Genomic DNA, 19,852 nt, shown 5'->3' with positions numbered 1-19,852 from the left:
AATACTGTTGTGGGTGCGTTGGGAGGAGTTATTACAGCCCGCACAACAAAATTTGAAGGCTGCTTAAAAAAAAAACCCACACAAACCTGAGCTGTACTACAGCAAGAATGGTGCTGGCATCCTCTGTCAAGAGAGGAGACCTTACTATCCCAGCAGGGACCCCCAACACAGAAATATCAGAGCCCAACCCAGAGTCTGAAGGGAGCCAGCTCCCCATCTCCGCACCCAGCGGCTACTGACAGCTCCCAAATGAACCAGTTTTTCCCACTACCAGCTTTATTTGCCCATTGAGGAACTGGGCTGGCCCCCGGCATTGCTGCGAAAGGTTAAAAGTGGGGCAAAAAGGGTGTATTTTGGGTAGGGTCCCTTTCCTGGTGCAGCGGAAGGGCTTGCAGACCACCGGTGTAGCGCAACGAGGAGATGACCCTGCAGCACCGGGTGTTTTGGCCAATGCAAGTTGGGCTGGCGGAGTTTGGGGGGGAAACACACCCTCCCACAGCCACCGCTCTGACTTCCTCCTTTCTGCCCCAGCCGACTGTGAGACAGAAATAGGAAGGAAGGATTGGGGTGCGTTGCAAAGCTTCCCCATGCCTGGCTGCTTTTCCCAGCCAAGCCTGAGAAGCTGAGACCATCCTCATCCCAACCCAAGCACAGGTCGGAGAAGGGAGCTTGATGTGAGGTGAGTACAGCATCTCCATTTTCTCTGCTTCTGTTCTTTTGGCGGGGGAAGGCAAACAGGCAACAAATCAGTTTTGTAGCTCTGGTGTTTCCAATTAATTTGTTTTATAATTCCTGATCTAATCTCTGGCCACTCAAGTCATTAAATAGGCTTCGGGCAGCTCAGCATGGTGTCCCTCCAGTGTGTGAAGTGGCACAGCAGTCACTCCGCGCAGCCTTTGCAAAGGCAGCGTGCTTGGTCTGTAATGTTTTTGCTTGTGGAGGTAGGATTAAGCCTGGAACTGCAGGTGGTTATTGGGGGGAGGGTGTCAGACCCCAAACAACCCCTTCCTCACTACCCCACAGGCCTGGAAAGCAGCGCAGAGAGGGTGCAGTGTGCTCACCCTGAGCTCTCGCACATGGTGCTGGGAAGACCGGTGCCGGCTGCGTCCCCGGCCGGCAGCACCGGGCAAGCAGCAGGGCTGGGGGCTGTGCCGGCTCCCCCTGGGACACGCCACTTCCTCCTGGGGTCCCAGACGAGCACCCACCGCCAGCCACAGCGTGTGATGGCTCAGAGGGGAAGGCGGAACCAGCACGGTGTGAGGGTGACGGGGATGGGGGCTCGGCGCGCTGCCACCACCAGCACGCTGGCACAGGGACCTTCCTGGAGGTTCCTGCACCCCTGTGGGCCTGGGAGAAGAGCTGGGAGAGGGTGTGAGACCCTCGCTCTTCTCCTCCATCTCTCTGTGTGCTGCACACACCAAATACTCTGCTGATGGTCATTGAAAATGCCTGGCAGCAGCAAGGAAAGCAGCAGAGGCTACGAGCAAGCTAACCCAAGGGAGAGCAGGTCCTTCCTAAAATCTTTGTGGCTCTTGGATGTGGCAAAATGTGGGGACACCCCAGGTATGAGGGAAAGCAACCTGGAATCTGGTTTTGATTCTTTTTCCAGCACGGCAGCCCCATCTCCCAGCCTCCCAGGGAGGTAAAAAGCGAACGTGTGAATGCTCGCAGAGGCGTCGAGCCCTGCAGCCAGCACGGATGCCGGTACGCAGCTTCTGCAAAGTGTGGGAAGGCTTAAACTGTGCACTTTGCTGTCACGGCTGTCACATCCTGCTTCACATGGTGGTTTTACGCTTTTTTTCTGTCCTCATTCCAGTGCTGTTTCAGTCACAAGCGATCTCAGCGTGCTGGAGAGCGCGGTGCAGGGTGCATTATTTTCTCACAGGAGGACATACTTTAGTAACCATAGAGCTGGTGGCGATGCAGGATTCTTTCTTTGCTTCCACAAAGCATGAGCTCTGCCACCTCCAGGGAACGGGTTGTGCCCTCGGGCAGGTCCCTGGGTCACTGCTTAGCCCAGGGACTCTGTCCTGTATCTCTGCAAATGCAGCAGCCATCACAGCATCCCTGCTGGGATCAGCCACAGGGTGATGCCCACTGGAGACGAGACACAAGAAATGGCTTCTCTGCTCTTATAAATCCCCTTTCACCCCCAGGCAGGGCTCTGACCCAGGGAGACACGACAGCACAAGGTCCCAGGCTCCGAGGGCAGGGCAAGTGTCTCACAGTCACCCAGGGACCTCAGCACTCAGCGCCAAGGGACAGGATGGGCCAGGCACCTGGTGCACATGGGAGAGGGCTCATCCCACACACCCATCCCCTGCGAGCACTGGAGACCGCTGGAATGAAATATATATAACATATATACACATTTCATACAGTAGGACACAGTAATGTATATTAATTTTATATACATGTATAAAAATATTTTGATTTTTATATATTTTATATTTTTCTGGTAATTTATATATATATATATAAATACGTATACACACAGACTGAGTGTGGTATTCTGCACAGAGGGAGTGTTAACCAGTCGGTAGCACTGCATATGGCAGTTTGCATTGACAGGAACTATCCACCTCACGCAACCAAGTGATGGAAGAAATGACCACAGGCCAAGTGACATCCGCTCTCCCATTCTCACTCTACTCTGCCTGTTTACCACCTGTGCATGGGGTCTGGGGCCACCCAGAGTAGTGGGGGAAAGGAGCAGCGCTGCTGGGTGCAATACTTGGTGCCTCTGTCACAGCATGATGGTGACGCAGCACCGGGGATGCTTGGGAGCATGGAGGAAACACCCAGGGGCACCAGGGGACAAGCACTGATGCTAGTGGGACCTCACCATTGCAGGCGGATGGTACAAACGCTCCAGGAGTCCTCCCGGGATACTGGGCACAAAAGCACATCCTCCTGTTTTGCAGGGAAACAAATGTTTAGCAAATCACTAAAGGGGACTTGTGGCCAACAGACTGCAAGACCCGTCCCTGCTGTTGAACACTCATCTTTTTTATAGCAACGAGATTGCCATTAGCATCAACACTTCCCCTTCAGCCCTATTTATATATCCCAACTGTGCTGCACAGTAGCCTGCTCCATCCCACCAGCCTGCCCAGTGTCTGAGAGACTGGTGTGCCCCAGCTCTGCCCCCTGCCCACAGGTAGGACTGCACCCAGCCCTTTCCTCACGTACTTTCCCTGAGGCCACCTTCACGTTTTCTGTCTCACAGACCCTTCAGGAGCACCTTGCCCTGCCCAACCCATGCCAAGTACATAACATACAGCAAGCGAGAGCTGCTTCATAGATTGAATATCCTAGTGGTTTCTGCAAAGGGCTCCTGAGCCACCCAGTGCATGTGGTGAGCAGATCAGAGCTCAGGGCCAAGAAGGACCCTGGTCCTGGGGTGCAGCCTTCTCCCCTCAATGCCATCACGCAGCCAAGGCCAGGGAGTGGAGCCTGGTGGCCACGTGCCCTGTCCGTAGCCAGGGCGCTCGGTCTTGGCACCCCGCTCCCCATAAAGGTGGTTGTAAAGCTCTGCAGTCCTGCCCCTTCACACCAGGGCAGGAGGATGGACTGCGTGTATCCCTCCATTTGCCTTAATTTATGAAAAAGAGGGGAAAAAACCAACATCCCAGGCAGGGAGCAGAGCACCCAGGACCAGCAGTGGCAGTGCAAGTTTGGGACTCGGGCAAAGGGATTGCTGAGGGCCTTGGAGAAAACACTGCTGAGACCCCTGTCTGGGCCCTGCTGATGCAGAGAGTCAGACCAAAAACCTGTGTTCCCCTCCTCCGAACCCTGTAAGGAGGCAGACAAAAGCAGAAGCCTCATTTGTTCTCTTTGAAAGTCACACTACGTCACATATACACTCATCCACCCACGCACCGGTGAACAATTTCCCTCCGCAATAGGAGAAAAGACGTGGTGAGCTAGCTTCTGCTGCTCTCCACTGGTATCAGGGTGTGCTTTACATTCTCACAGCAAGGAAAATTAAATGGCTTTGGGAATCAGATAGGCATCCAAATCCAGCCCACAAAGTGAAGCCTACATTACAAAACTCAAGAACAGACAGAGTTGGGCATGTGTTGAAGTTCCCACTTTATTTCTAGGATTTGAGAGCTTTTAAAAATCTATTTTTAATTGAAAACTTGTTCTGTTTTATGAGACGAGCCTATAAGCAGGAACCCCTAACCTCCAGCATGGATGAGGAGCTCACAGAGCTCACTCCATGCCACTACTGCCCCACACCTTGGCATGGCAGCAGTAACTAAACGCTTGGAAACAGCAGGCAGGTGGGATGGCAGGAACACTTTCTTTTAAGGCTGACAGTGTCATCCCTGGCTTGTCTGGTGTCTTACAGAGGCTGATGAGCTAAGAAAGGACATCCTGATGTCTCAGAAGGGAATGTGAGCAGCCCTGCATACTAACCTGGCCTCAGTGCCTTTTGAAGGTTTCCCGTGGTTTTTTTTCTTGTTCCCATTTCACTCTGAGCCATTAATCCAGTAGGTTCACGGACGGGGCTGATGGCACTTTGCGAAGTTGTCAGCAGCCAGGGAGTGGTGGTTTTCTTGCTCAGGTCAGCGTCAGAGCTATTTCAAAATCGGTGACCTGGTTTTTGGACGCTGTGCCTAATATTACTCAAAAGGGCAATGTTTGTTGTTCCTTCATGCTTTCTTATTCCTTTTTCTTAACAAATTCCTCTTTTCTCACTTCCCTGTGTGTGTCCATGTTGCAAGGCCACTACGGTGTTGGGTTTTGCTGGGGGAAGGCATTACGAGAAATGACAGCATTAACAAACATGATCTCATTGGCACACACTGAAAAATTGCTCCGTGAGAGCAACTTAGCCAACTTTATGGATGGTATAAATTTCTGGGATCAACAGATGTGCTTTGGGGCAAGAAGCGAGTAGTGTGAGCAGCTGGAACAAGCACCGTGAGAATGTGCTTGTGAAGAACGGGGTCTCTATCATGCTTTGAAATGCTGGTGGAACTGAGCATAGCAAGTGGTCACCCATGGCCTGGTGTTGGAAACCCTCACTTGTTGGAAACCCTCAGCAGGAAAACTTATTTTAACCGACTACGTGAAATACTTCATTTCCTTGATGAAGCAGTTATGTGTAAAGCAAGTAGTAACAGACTTTTTTTCTTGTGTATCCAGCACACAATGCTAGTTAATTAATAGAAGTGGTCCTTTTGTTAATTTTTATTCCAATTTCCATCCATATATAGCTCAACACAGAAGCTGAAAAAATTCACATCTAGTGAAAACTAAATGCAGTGCTTGAGATTTTCCACTATTACGTAGGTATAAATATATAGGTAGAAGGGTCTGGATAAATACTGCATCAAGCTTTGCAGCAGTTCAGCAGAATGCATAGCAATACAGTGCAAGTGCCTGCTCTGATGACTTCCACATTTAGTCCAAAAGCTATGTATGTTTATTCAAAGCCAATTTATTTTTGTAAAAGCACACAAGCACCCATCCTGATTCAGCCCACATACCCGGGGTGGCTACCCTGGCCCCGGCTGCCCGATCCTGGGGTTGTGGCAGTGTCAGGCTCTCAGGCTCTGCCCACAGTGGGACAGGCTGCAGGAAGGACACATCCCCTCTGCAGCCACTTTCTATAGGGTTCGAGGGCTCCCTTCCCTGCAGCTGCCATGCACCAGGCAGTCACAGAGATGCTTTTTGTCTCGCAGAAAATGTTGCGCAACTGCTGCCTCCAGCTGCCGGTGGTGACCTGGGTGCTGCTGCTGGTGACAACAGGTGAGTCCCACCTGCCCTTCCTCAGTGCATTCCTTCGGTACCTTATGTGGGCAGTGAAATAGGGGGGGAACCCAAATGCTGCCCAAAAGCAGTGGGAACATGGCACTGAGTGGTGTGCAAGGGTCAGATCCTGCACTTTTTGGGATATGGATTTAACTCAAGCCACTCCAGCTGAGGGACAGCGAGGCAGGTGAGCACCCTGCCAGAGCCCCCAGCATGGGATTTATAGGCAAGGTGGGCTCAGAACAGCATGGGTACATGGTGCTGGATGTCAGAGCACCCTGTGGTGCCACTGCTGCCTCCCCTGAGTGCCCTCACAGCAACCCTGCCTCTCTCCATTCCAGCCTCTGCCACGGAGTGCCCCAAGATCAAGGTGGGGACATGCAACGACTGCATCCAGTCTGGTCCTGACTGTGCCTGGTGCAAGAAGCCGGTAGGTGCACACAGCGTCTGGCGCTGCCAGCCCCCAGCAGTCAGCTAACAGGCAGCAGGATGCTCATCCTGCACACCCTGCACATGGTGCAGGGAGGAGACTATGCCCTGAGAGTGTTTCATGTCCTACCGGGTGGATGGGACCAGGAGAAACCTGACAGATGGGATCCCTCCAATCTTCCTTTCTCCATCAATACCCTGGAGACCTGGTCTGGAAGCTGGGTCATCTTGTAACAAGTCCGTTCACTTCCTTGCTCCTCTGATTTTTTTTCCCACTGATGTTGCAACACAGGGTTTCACCAAAGCTGGTGAGCCAGACTCTGTCCGCTGTGACACCGTGGAGCAGCTTCAGCAGAGGGGATGCCCACTAGACGAGATTCAGTTTCCAACCAGCAATGCTACAAGGACACAGAACAGTCCCTTAAGCAGCGACATACAGCTGAGTCCCCAGGCTGTGCACCTGAAACTGCGGATAGGTACGGTCTGCCTGGCACTCCCAACACCCTTCCCCTTGTCCGCAGGCTCGGCTGGAGGCTAGTGCTCCCCAAATGGCAGGGCAGGCAGCAGGGATGCAGCAGCACATCACAGCATGCATTTCCTCCCTTTTTCTTCCAAAAGAGAGGAGGATCCCAGCAGGGGGTGGGCAATAGGGTGACATGTGAGCCACAGCACAGCAGCTGATCCCAGAATCTGCATCCCACAGGCCAGCCCGCTGTTTTCGAGGTGAAGTTTCGCCGTGCCATGGGGTACCCCATCGATCTCTACTACCTCATGGACCTGTCCTACTCCATGCTGGATGACCTGGAGAAGGTGAAGAAGCTGGGAGGGGAGCTGCTCAGAGCCTTGGAGAGCACTACCCCTTCTCGACGCATAGGTGAGCCTGTCTCCGGCATGGGACCCTGGCACAGCTGTTTGCTGCAGAGCTGGAGTGGGATGCAGGCAGCAGGATGCATGCAGCGGGATGCGAGCAGCATCCTGCTCTCTGCCAAGGGCAAGGGATGTGGACATGTACACAGGGGCCAGTAGACACCTTCCGGCCCCTGCCCCTAACGTTGTGGTCCTGGATGCCCTAGGGTTTGGCTCCTTTGTGGACAAGACGGTGCTGCCCTTCGTGAACACGCACCCCGAGAAGCTGCAGAACCCCTGCCCCAACAAGGACACTCCATGCCAGCCTCCCTTCGCCTACAAGCACATCCTCTCGCTGACTGATGATGCCAAGAAGTTCGAGAGCGAAGTGGGGAAGCAGTTCATCTCGGGGAACCTGGATGCCCCAGAGGGAGGGCTGGATGCCATGATGCAGGCAGCGGTGTGCGGAGTGAGTCCCCATGTTCATCCTGCTAATGGCAGCTGTGGGCAGGCATGAGGGCTGTGACCCACACTTATGGACCATCCCTCAGTAGGTGGCTCTACCCCTCTCCAGGTGGGCTCTGGGAGCCCATCATGTACTTGCAACCCGTGTATAAGTCCCAATTTGGCAGCCAAGCAGGTTACACTGATGGGGAGCAAGAGAGCATCTTACCCCAGAGCCTCCTGACCCTGATCTGTAACCCACCTCCTCCATGCCCCCTGCCCCACACCGTGGCCAGCACAAGATCTGCCGTGCTTTGGCAAGGACCATACCATGCCCACTGGCACTGTCCTCCCAGCCCTGCTCAGAGACAGGTCTCCATGCTGCTTGCAGGACTTGATCGGCTGGCGCAACGTGACCCGCTTGCTGGTGTACGCTACCGACGACGGCTTCCACTTTGCTGGTGATGGCAAGCTTGGGGCCATCCTGACCCCCAACGACGGCCAGTGCCACTTGGAGGACAACATGTACAAAAAGAGCAATGAGTTTGTAAGTACCCAGGGGCTGCTCGGTGTCTCCACACCCTCAGCCTTGCTCCTCCAGGCAGAAAAAAAAGCCTGCTGCTGAGACCACAAGGGCACCATAATCACCATAACTCGGGCTGTGAAACCCAAACTTTCCACCTTTCCACTGATGGGAGAGATTGTGCTGAGTGCCGTGTCCCTCTCCCCACCTAGGACTACCCATCTGTTGGCCAGCTGGTCCAGAAACTTGCTGAAAACAACATTCAGCCCATTTTTGCTGTTACCAGTAAGATGGTGGATGTTTACAAGGTAAGGAGATTTCAGATGGTCCAGGTACCTCCTGTCCCTCCCGAGGAGGACAGAAACAGCTGTGCATGTCCTCCTGCTGCTTCCCCCTGCTCCACCATCAGCTGAGGGGGACCACTCACCTCTGTGCTCTCTGTTGGCAGAAACTCAGTGAGATGATCCCAAAGTCAGCAGTGGGAGAGCTGAACGAGGACTCCAGCAACATCGTTGAACTCATCCAGGAAGCCTACAATGTAAGTGCTGGAGGAGGCTGTGTCTCTTCTGTCTGGCAGGGCTTGGAGCAGTTCCTGTCATCTGTCCTCACGGTCAGAGGGCAGTTGGGACCAGGGCTTTGAGGACAGGACATGCTGAGTCCCTCTGCCTACAGCAAGCAAGAGGTTCCTGCCTCTCCAATGCTATCACCTGCCTTTCCAGAACCACCCCAGGTGGCTGAAGCCCCAGCCTGAACTGCTCCCTGCCCTTATCCCCTGAGCTGGGGGTAAGCCCTGACCTGCAAACCCACACCCCCTTGCTTTGGTCTCCTCTTGGACTTATGGCATTTTCTCAACCATTTCATCACAGAACCTCTCCTCACGGATCATCCTGGAACACAGCACCCTGCCAGATGTCCTGGAGGTCAAATATGACTCTATATGCAGTCAAGGCAATGTCATCTCGGATGAAGCCAGAGGGCAGTGTGACAACGTCAAGATCAATGAAGAGGTATGTTCCCCTGCGCCGGGAACACCCCTTGGCTCACAGGGTTCCTACTACCCATCCTGTGTAACAGCACAAACCCAGCCTGTTGTTCCAGGCTTTCTGTTTACATGAATTTAATGCCAAGAGTGTCCAAAATGCTGTGGGATGGGGGGATCCTCAGTTGCACTGGATGTGTGTGTGCTCAGCCTGGGGCCAGTGTCACCATTGCTGAAGCTACCTGACCACTCTGGCCTTTCCCTTTCTCACTCTGCACTTTCTAGATCACCTTCAGAGTGAAGGTCACAGCCAAGGAGTGCATCGAAAGCCAGTCCTTCACCATCCGGCCCCTGGGCTTCACGGACACCCTCACTGTCCACCTGGACAGCAACTGCAACTGCAGCTGCGACGAGCAGCCCGACCCGACCGCCTGCAGTGGGAAAGGCAGCGTCGTCTGCGGGATCTGCAGGTACGTGCTGTCCCCCCAAAACACTGTCTCAGATGCTACCAGAGCTGGGAAGCTGTTGGGGAAGGGCCTTTGGGTCAAGCCAAGGGCTCGGTTCTGCAGCTTCACACCAGTTTTCTTATTCAGAGAGGTGGTTTATGTTCATGGAAGTAGGGGACATGGTGAGCTCTCTCTTCTGTTGGTGGAATCCATGCCGCTTTCCTAAGGGCATCCACTCACCCATCCCACTACCCACCCATCCAACTATCCAACCCACCCACTGAGTGGACACAGATTTCTGTAGAAATCTTTCAAAATCCCACTTCTGGGCTGTAGTTCATGCCGTTATTTAAGTGCAATTGTTGCTTCATGGCCCCTCAGTGACAGGGAGAGGAAAAGACTGGGTTTCCTCAGGAAACACTCAGATCTCCTTGGCAAGGGTTTGGAAATTATAAATATAACAATTTCTGGGCAACCGTTTGGTGTTGTAAATACGACCATCACAGAGAACGGCGTTTCTGAGGTTTCCTCCTGGTCAGCAACCCTGCTCCAGCACGGAGTTTGCACCAACACACCATGGCTGGGTTTTAGAGAGGCTGTCCCAGATTTGCTCCTCTTCAGTTGAGGTCTGAGCCCCACACATGCCCCATGGTGTTTCTTGTGGCCACTGGCCCAGCCTCGCTCCTCTCCTTTGATGGCAGCTGCAACCTCGGCTACATGGGGAAGAATTGCGAGTGCGAAACCAAAGGCAAGACCAGCAAGGAGCTGGAGGGCAGCTGCAGGAGGGACAACAGCTCGGTCATCTGCTCGGGGCTGGGGGACTGCGTGTGCGGGGAGTGCATCTGCCACGCCAGCGACGTGCCCGACAGGAAGATCTACGGCCCCTACTGCGAGTGCGACAACATGAACTGCGAGTTTTTCAACGGCTCCCTCTGCGGCGGCAAAGGTGATGCATCCGCACAATGGGTTCTCTGCCAGGGCACTGATTAGAGAGATTAAATCCCCTGGGAGATGCTGCCTTTCTCTGCCAAAACACAAGTAGGTGGGTTTGGGGGTCCTGGGTCCCACTGCACCAGCCTGCAGGTGCGGCAATTAGAAATGACGCACACCGGGATGCAGACAGAGATGCACACACAGACAGATGCACGCACAGACAGAGATCTTGTTCAGCAAAGAGCGCAGAGCAGAGCAGAGCGCTGAGCCAGGCTGAGGCCTTTATTAGCCATTGACAGTTTATAGGATTTACAGATATGGGCCTGGACTAACATGTTACAAAAGATGTTTTTCCAATAATTGTTATTAAAAACACACCACACTGATGTTATGTTTGTTTCAGTTACGTTCCCACTCATTCACAAACCAGGCCCAAGGACATTCATACATCATACATATGGGGCAGTTTTCCGACCCAAGATATTGTTTTCACTGGCCTGGGCTATCACTTCTTACACTCCTAAAAAACATACTTCTGTATAATCTGTCCAAGGCCCTTCAGCTGGAACTGCACATCCTGCTGTTGCCACATGCAGGACCTCCTCCACCATCTCATGGAAGGTGGCGTGGAGACTGCAGGATGGGTGATGCTCTCCAAGCATGAGCAGAGGAAGGGTGACCTGGATCTCTGTAGGATCCCAGTATGAAAGGTTTTTCCCTACAGACCGCGGGACGTGCAACTGCGGGGAGTGCGAGTGCAAGCCTGAGTTCCAGGGCAGCGCCTGTCAGTGCAAGAAGTCTACGGAGAACTGCTTGAACAGCCGCAAGAACGTGTGCAGCCTCCGTGGGACCTGCCACTGCAACCGCTGCCAGTGCCGGGGGCAGTACCAGCCCCCCTTCTGCCTGGAGTGCCCCAGCTGCCCCTCGCCCTGCGACAGATACGTGTGAGTGACACGTGGAGATGGCACGGGGGGCGGCGGGGATCCCCCCACCTGCCAGGCAGCCAAAGCCAGGTGAGAGGACCTCTGCCCCCGCAGAGGTAAGCTGTGACCAACTGTTTTGCAGCTCCTGCGTGGAGTGCAAAGCCTTCGAGAGCGGCCCCTTCGCAAAGAACTGCACCCAGGCCTGCCCCAACATCCGGACGGCTGAGGAATCGACGGAGGAGAGCAGGCAGTGCAAGGAGAAGGACTCCAACAACTGCTGGATCTCCTTCCGCATGGTCCAGGATGATGGCGAGGAGATGTACACTGTCATCGTTGACTCTAACAAAGGTACCCCAGCCCTGCTCCTCCTGCCCCGCTGCGGGCAGGCTGCCGGCTCTCCTGTGGTGGTCTCACCAGGGGCTGCAGCTGGATGCTGTCTGTCTGTCCTGCAGAGTGCCCAGAGCCTCCCAACATCGCACTGATCGTGGGAGGCACCGTCGCTGGTGTGGCCCTCATTGGCCTGGTGCTCCTGCTGATCTGGCGGCTCTTGATGGAGCTGTTTGACCGCCGGGAATACCGCCGGTTTGAGAAGGAGAAGTCCAAGGCCAAGTGGAATGATGTAAGAGAGCCCATGGATGCTGGTGGGGTGTGCTGGGGTGCTCACATACATGTGGTGGGGACACCTGGAGAGGACATCCTCTCCAGAGGTGGCCGTGGCAGACCTGAGCCCTCCCCATGGGCTGGTTTTGTGGGGGCTAAAGCAGCTTGTGGGCTCTTCTTCCAACACTGTCTGCACCATCAGTGTTGGGAAAGGTGGAGTGGGTAGCGCTCCGCTCGAAATCCAATATAGCACAAAAATGTGGGCCTCTCGCCTCTCTCCCTCCAGGCTGATAACCCCCTCTTCAAGAGTGCCACCACCACAGTCGTGAACCCCAGGTTCAACGGGGAATGAATTGGAACAACACCTGGCAGCACTAGGACTCACCATTAAATAAAGAAACGCCAGGCTAAGGAAAACTCAGACTACGGGTCCCACCTCCTCTCCTTTCTCCTGTTGTTCCCTTCTTCCAAGAGGCCACCCGCATATCAGGTACTGGCTGAGGGGCTGCACCTTGCCTGTCTCCTGGTGCAGCGCTCAACAATTGGATTAGTGGAGCTGGGAGAACGGAACAGCTGCAGCTTTGCTGTGGATGGGACTGCAGAGCAGGTCTCACCAGCGGACGCACGCAGCAGCTTCCATACCGACTGTCTCAGCTCTTGATGCTAGCTTTGCCTTCTGGCAGGAGCTTTGGACACCAACCCCTAAAATCAGCTGCAGGCACAGAGTGCTTCCAGCCTTGATTTGGAGCTGGGATTTCAAACCTGCCATCTCTCTTCTGCTGTAGCAGGTTCTGCGTCCAGGCTGCTCCGTGCCTTCCCCAGACATGCTGGTCCCCACCATTAAAGCACTCACTGCCGAGCTGGACATGGAGGGTTCTCCAGGCTGGTGGTCTGCTCTGCAGTGAGGTGATGGGCCCTAAGGATTAGTGAGCACCTGTACCTACAGATGAAGAGCAGCTGGAGAATATGCACTGAATCTTTTTTGCAAACCATCAACTGCTCCCCAGTGTTGCCCCCCTCTCAGACCTATCTTAGGCGTGGTTCTACTTGGGCTCCTGCAAGCTTGGCTCACCTCTGCCAGGCTTTGGGCCCTCTTCATGACGAGGGGGCAAAGGAGGAACTATTTGAACTATGAAATGCTGTCACCAAGCAAGTGAAACATTGCCTGCAGCTCAGAGCTCTTCCACAGCTTCTTGCACCACCCCTAGTGCTCTTTTCACTGCTCTGCAAGTGCATCAGACACCCCGAGGGCCAGGTGTGCAAAAGGTCCAGCAGTATCCAGAGCATCTCTGGCTCAGCGCTTTTCCAAAGCATGCACAGCAGCTAATTGCTCTTATGTTGTGGGATTGTTCCTGGGAAATAGCGGTACAATTCCTTATTTGCTTTAAGTCTGGGAAAAATTTGCAGATACCTGCATTATGTCACATCTTCATTTGCTCTTTGAAGAGGTTTAACATTAATAAAAATTAATATATAAAGTAAATACATCTATCCTGCTAAGAATCACCTCTAAGGACAGGAGCTGAAGCGTAAAACACCTTAAATTAGAGTGTCTGTACCATGTCAGATCAGAGGTTAATTTGGGTTATTTTGCTGTTCTTCAACAGTGACTGTGAGAGTCTAGGGCAAGGTAAGGAGAAAGAAAGTGTGTCTGATACTTCCCCCAGTACTCTCCCAGCCTGCAGCTATTTTTGGCACAAGGACCCCCAGTTCCATGTAGGTCCTGTGCACCCCGTGCCTGGCTGCGCAAAGACACCAGAGACACCCATTAGGGATCTGGGTCTTGGATGCAAAGCCCATTGCCAAGGACCCAGGCAGAGGCTGGTGTTACCTGAACATGAAGAGGCTATCTAGGATTCTATGATCTCCTTCATCAGCAGCTGCAGGTCTTACTGCTCATGTAGCGTGTGCAGTGCAAGTACAACCACAAAAGTGCTTCAGAAGACAATTAGAGAAAATCTATGAGGGATCCAGACTTTTAAAAAATATATATATAATCACACAGAAGTCTATGCTAGGGCACACATAAAAGTCCAAAGAGGAAACAGTGAGCAAGGAGGGTCCTTCAAGCCCCTGAGCTTGCTTTAGCCAAAAGGCTTGGTGGTTCCTCTGTGGAGACCTGCTTATAAAAGTCAGAAGTATTTCTCAGCCAGGTGTGGAGTGGCCCTTTCTCCAGGCTTCAAGCACTGCCCCAGAACATCCTTTCTTAAAGTTGTTTCATTTCCACCAGGAATAACTGAACCATATTTTCTTTGGCTTGGTGTGGGGAAGAAGACAATCGATTTTCAAGTCAAGGTATTGACTTGATTTTGGTAAGAGCAGAAGTCAGCAGTACAGACTGGGACACCCCAACCAGTTCCAGTGGCCATCCTGCTGTCTGGGACTGCCCATGAAATCTGCACCCAGCCTGTGACACACTGTGGACGGGTCTTGATAGATAAAGGTCTGTTGCTGAATTAGTCAGGCTCAAAGGTATCTCAAGGCCACTTCGAGAACAGACTGCTGTGAGAAAGAGGGGCGTTCCTCAATCACCGGGCTCCTGGCGTGGCGTGAATCATCGGACGTATCATCAGTGAGACTCCAGAGCATGGACAGCCCACGATACTCATTTAACGAATCCATGCTTGGAGCGTGGACGCATGATTAGAATATAGTTACGTATATAAGGCGACTTGTTTCTGTAATAAATGGCTTAGCGTGATTCACATTGAATCGACTTGTTTTGCTTAGTCCTTATCTCGCTCTACATCTGGTGACCCCGACGTGATACTCTGAACAGCGTACCACGGAACATGGGGAAAAGCCTAGAGCGGCCCAGCCGGAGGCGGATCAGCTGGACTGAGAACCAGGCGGAGGCGTACAGACGTTCCGCATTTTGTTGAAGAAGTCACTGTAAATGATGAGCGGCTGGGAGCAGGAGGAGGGAAGAGTGAAGTTCTTGGGCAAAATAAATCCTTTGACGAAGAAGCCGTAGTTAAACTCCTCCTGCCTATTCTCTCTATGAGAGGACTTAAATAAGAAGAAAGTAACATATGTGGACTATTAATTCGGTATAGAATTTATGGCTACCCAGAAGAAAATGAGAAGGCTTTTAAACGTTAACTTTGGGACGATATAGGGCAGAAATTATGGAATAAGGTCAGCAATGGAAATGATAAAGAAACTAAATCACTAGCGACTAAATGGAAGCTTAAAATTTCCACCTTAAAAGACTTTAAGGCTGAGCGGGCTACCATTGCCAGAATTTTTCCAGCGTTGCAGCCTGATAACAAACCTAAAAATGACTGTGAAATTTACCTGGATCGTGTCTTTTGACTCCCTCCCCACTCCATCCCCTGTTGTGCCAGCGGCACTGATTCAGCAGTCTGGGGCGGGGGGAGGAAAATTACGGAGTGGATGGCCTCCCGTACCATCACACGACCCTAAGGAGACCAAGCAGTCCAAGGAACTGGAGTCAGATAATTTGTCAAAAGAACTGTGTGAAATGTAACAGCTATAGATCATTTAGGACAGAACAATGGGGATTCGTCGAGGGGGGGCAGGTGTCCCACAACTCCTGGAAGAGACACTAATTGACACACCGCAACTACAGACACGATAAGTTTCTGAAATCCTGAGGCAGTCAACAGATCTTGCATATCAAGCTATGAGAGAGGTGCCAAATCATTTGCAACTACTAATCAGGGTCCCAATGAGAATTACATGCAATTTATTGACCATCTTCAAGACGCCATCAGTAAGCAGGCCGAAAACTTAGAAGCTAAGGAAGCACTAGTGTTGAGATTAGCAATAGAGAATGCTAATGTTTGCTATCAATGTGTTATTTGCAAGTTTTCCAGTACATATTATGTGCTCCTGTGTATTGCCTCTCTGAAAATCAAGCAGCTTGTCAGGAATGTGAGTTAATTGTTTTACTAGTTGTTTTTAAGTGTGCTGTAAAACCTTCTCCCACTTTTCCCATTCTCGTTGCAAGCAGCCCTGTGCCTTCCTCCCCTCCTCCCCCCCCCTTCTCAAGGTTTTTACTTGCAAGATGGGGTCAGGAATAATTGTTTTCAGTTGTGTTCCTAAAAAATCAGTATTGGGAGGTGTTTTAAAACTTAGGAAAGCACTCAGAATTATAAGGAAGGAAGATCTTGTAAAATATTGTAATTAATGGTGGCTGCGGTATAACTTAAATGATTGGGAAAAGTGTCCGGAAAATAGAATCTTGTTGCAATTAATGTTGTTTTTGAGGCCAGAAGGTCAGGACAAAATAAATCCCTACAAGAGATCATTAAATCATTTCAGACAGTTTTACAGGCGGGGTGCTTTGAACTTCAACAAGCTGAGAGAGAGTTAACTGATAACACACAGGTCACAGAAAACTTGTTAAAGTCTGCAAGATGCTTTCCTTATTAACCTGTTTTCTTTGTGGGTATCTGTTTAAGTATGTTGCAATTTTGGTAGGTCTGTGCTATATGGTACGATAAGTTCACAGTGTGTTAAATCATGAGAATCCGTTGACTCAAAATGTGCATTTTGTGATAATTCAGAAGATCATGAGTAATTTAGTTCTTTACTGCGTGAATGTGATCGTGTGATTTTACGTGTAGTGGCTGTTGTTTTTCTCTCTAACATGCTAGCTTTATTCCAGCATTCAGACTTGCGCAACTCTGTGACAGGCTGTGTCTCATCTCAGTGTGCTGGATTTGGTCTTTCTGTATGCACATCATGTAAAGAATCCTGGTTTGGGAATAACAGCTGTAGCGCACCAGACGAGACATTAAAACAAAAACAAACCAAAACAAAACAAAAAAAGGCCTTGCTCAGTCTGGCTCGGTGGGTGCGGATGGGTTTCAGCGCGCAACTGACTTTTTTTGTCAGGGAGACCCAGAGGTACCTCCACCTGGCTGAGCAGTAGGTGGCCCAAAGGTGCAATACAAAAAATTGAGATATTGTCTTATATTGGTGTAACTGTGATCCATCTGCCTATTTGAACTTGGTATATGGTTTTCATATCTGAGCTCAGTATTTTAGTTTGCATATTCATATTTGGTACCAAAAGAATCTTGTTTGGGGAGATAATTACAAAATGGGAACCGGTTCCACTGCTAAAATTCCACCTTGCTCCCCCTGAGGATGCATCCTTACACTTTAGAGTAATTGCTTATATTGTTAGAAAAGCATTTAAATTGTTAAAATGCTATGATAGATGTGAATTTAGAAGAGGTTGTATTTAAAAGTTGCTAGAATATTAACTGATTTATATTTAGGAAAATAGAATAATGGATTTATGTTTATTATACTGGTTTATACTGTTTTTTGACATTTCTAAATTGTAAAAGGTAAATGGAGCTAAGGAATGTAACTATTTCTGAGCTACTTGAAATTGCATATAAAGTGTATTATGGCTGGGATGAAATGGGAAAACAAAAGACCAAAACATCCCAGGCCTGTGTACAGCTCATTGTAACTGAGATAAGCCAGCTGCGTGACCTTGGTTATATCTGAACTGCAGTAAGAAGAGAAAGAAACAAAAAAAAAAACAAAAACAAACAAACAAACAAAAAAAAACCAAAAAAAAAACAAAAAAAAAAAAAAAAAGGAAAAACCTGGCTGCCTGCTTTTAAAGCAGTGAAAGGGGGGGTTCTCTCTCCCCCCAACTGCAGTGCTGTAATACTGACTGGAGCAGTCCGAGGGTGAAGTTTAAAGGCATCCTTAGCAGACCCATAGTTCTAATGAAACTGGAAAATTAAACCAAAAATTTGTTAATAGACTTATTCTGTGGTAATTAGTTGTAAGAGACTTCTTAGTAAATTCACCATGCTAGTTTTTGAGGTCATAGGAGAGAACGAAAGAAAGGCCATTTTTTGTGACCAATGGAATGCCAAATTTGGAACAAAGTTTTAATACATGAATTCTTGTAGTTGCCAGAAAGTCCTATACCTCTCTTAGGTTAGGATTTGTTAAGTAAATTGTAAGCTCAAATAACGTTTTCTGAGAATTCTGTTTAGTTGCATGGCCTACAAGAAGCTGCTGGGATGCTGCAGATCTGCTTGTGCAAGTGAGAAATCTCCAAGGAAATTTCAAATGCTGTATTTCTACTAGTATTAACAGCCAATGTTAACACTACACTGATAGATCTGAAACAGGACTTCGATCCGGTAAGGGAAAACGATATCCAATAAATATGACAGCCAAAATGGAATTAGAAACTTTGAGGAATGAATTTATGACAACCTTACAGGCTGGCTGCATTCGATTGGACTTGCAGATTTGTCTATAGCTACAACATAGAAACAACCTGTGGCTATTGTGGGACAGTATGATGAGATTGCTAGCAAACTGATATACTGACTGTTATATACCAATTGTCACTCTGATCAAGAAAATGCAGGGAATGAATTTAAGTCTTAATAGACCATGATCCTTTTGTCATATATGTACCATTTGTGAAATATAATTCTGATTTTTTTTATTTGTAATCTATGTCTTTATAAATTGCACTAGCTGGTTTTCTTAACAGCACAGCTTTTGGCATGCCTAAATGTAAACTGCTGCAGAACCTGCAAGTCTTTAACATCAGGTCATAGGCCATACTTGTATTTGGTCTGATCCTACATACTTGCAAGGTTTTTGTTGATGGTTCTGGGAAGTCTCATAAAGCTGTAGTGGTTTGGTGTGGAGATAACAATTGGCGTCATTCTGTAAAAATTATTGAAGGTTCAACCCAATTAGCAGAACTTGGCACAGCTTTACATTACTTAGAGCTTTTTAAGGAGGAACCTCTAAATTTTATTTGTGATTCTGAGTATGTAGTCAAGATCCAACGCACATATCTGGTTCTGAATTTTTGTTGTTGTTGTTGTTTGTTTGTTTTACAAAAAAAAAAAAAGAAAAAAAAAAGGGGGGGAAGTAGGGGAAGCACCACAAAACCAATTGTCAAAAGCATTGTATGTGATGAAATACTTTGCAAGTATGACCCAAAACCATGCTAAATCAGAAAGAACCTACATTAGTTATGGTCAAATCACTAGTCAATTAAAAAGGCCACATCAATTGATAACCTGGGGAAAGGGTTATGTTTGTGTCATTACAGGCCAAGGATTGAAGTGGATTCAACAAAGATTCAACGGATGCAGATGGACAGGAGGGAGATAAGTTGTGAGGACTGTTTCAGATGTAAACCATGGATCCTATTTCAGTGTTACAGATGCTCGCAGACCTGGTGGTCTAGAAGCCTATTAGCAAGCAGGTGGTGTGCCTTCTGTGGAGAATGGCAATTTGAACAATCAGCAGGAGATCCAAAAGGGTGATATTATGATTAGATAGTCAATGCATAGATAAGGTAAAATTATGAGATATCTCTATCACAGTAATCTAAGTTCAGCAACTGATAAAGTTTTAAAAGGGATATTAAGGTTAAGCTATTGATCTTTTAAATAGGTTAAGATAACTTTTAAGATATTAATTCAATTATTAGTATATGCTGATGATATTAAGTATGTTACCCTATAAGCTGCGCAGTTATAAATCTTTTAGGAATTTAAGAGAATATATTGTATTAACTTGTCTGGTTATTTTGAATCTATTAAAATAGTGTGTTAATAAGGTTGTCATAGTAGAATTAAGGTTTTAAGAATAGGCAGGTAGTTGTTTGATCTTATTAAGTAAGGTTTAACTGCATTATATGTAATTGTAATTATGTTGTTAATCACGTGTTCTATGTTGCAGTATATTTCAAAAATGATGCACCGTGCGGTTTAAGGGGCCTGACTAATTCAGGAAAAGAAAGGGGGAAGTGTGAACGGGTCTTGATAGATAAAGATCTGTTGCTGAATTAGTCAGGCTCAAAGGTATCTCAAGGCCACTTCGAGAACAGACTGCTGTGAGAAAGAGGGGCGTTCCTCAATCACCGGGCTCCTGGCGTGGCGTGAATCATCGGACGTATCATCAGTGAGACTCCAGAGCATGGACAGCCCAC

At 49.4% G+C, this 19,852-nt stretch overlaps 1 protein-coding gene across 1 annotated transcript; it reads left to right on the top strand.

Annotated features, from left to right (window-relative positions):
• Positions 1-5,678: 5,678 nt before the first annotated feature.
• Positions 5,679-12,241, top strand: ITGB2 (integrin subunit beta 2; the record flags this gene model as incomplete). Its single annotated transcript, XM_080347087.1, has 15 exons — positions 5,679-5,763; positions 6,108-6,196; positions 6,488-6,671; positions 6,899-7,069; positions 7,269-7,510; positions 7,877-8,032; positions 8,221-8,316; positions 8,457-8,546; positions 8,875-9,015; positions 9,273-9,457; positions 10,135-10,379; positions 11,091-11,310; positions 11,432-11,637; positions 11,742-11,908; positions 12,176-12,241. 15 exons carry the CDS (start codon positions 5,679-5,681, stop codon positions 12,239-12,241), a joined length of 2,343 nt encoding a protein of 780 aa, XP_080203213.1.
• Positions 12,242-19,852: the final 7,611 nt, after the last annotated feature.

The sequence above is a fragment of the Nesoenas mayeri genome (assembly GCF_963082525.1).
Source record: "Nesoenas mayeri genome assembly, chromosome: 6".
NCBI lineage: Eukaryota > Metazoa > Chordata > Aves > Columbiformes > Columbidae > Nesoenas > Nesoenas mayeri.
The sequence above is the reverse complement of the archived record's forward strand: the minus strand, read 5'-3'. Positions and strand labels throughout refer to the sequence as shown.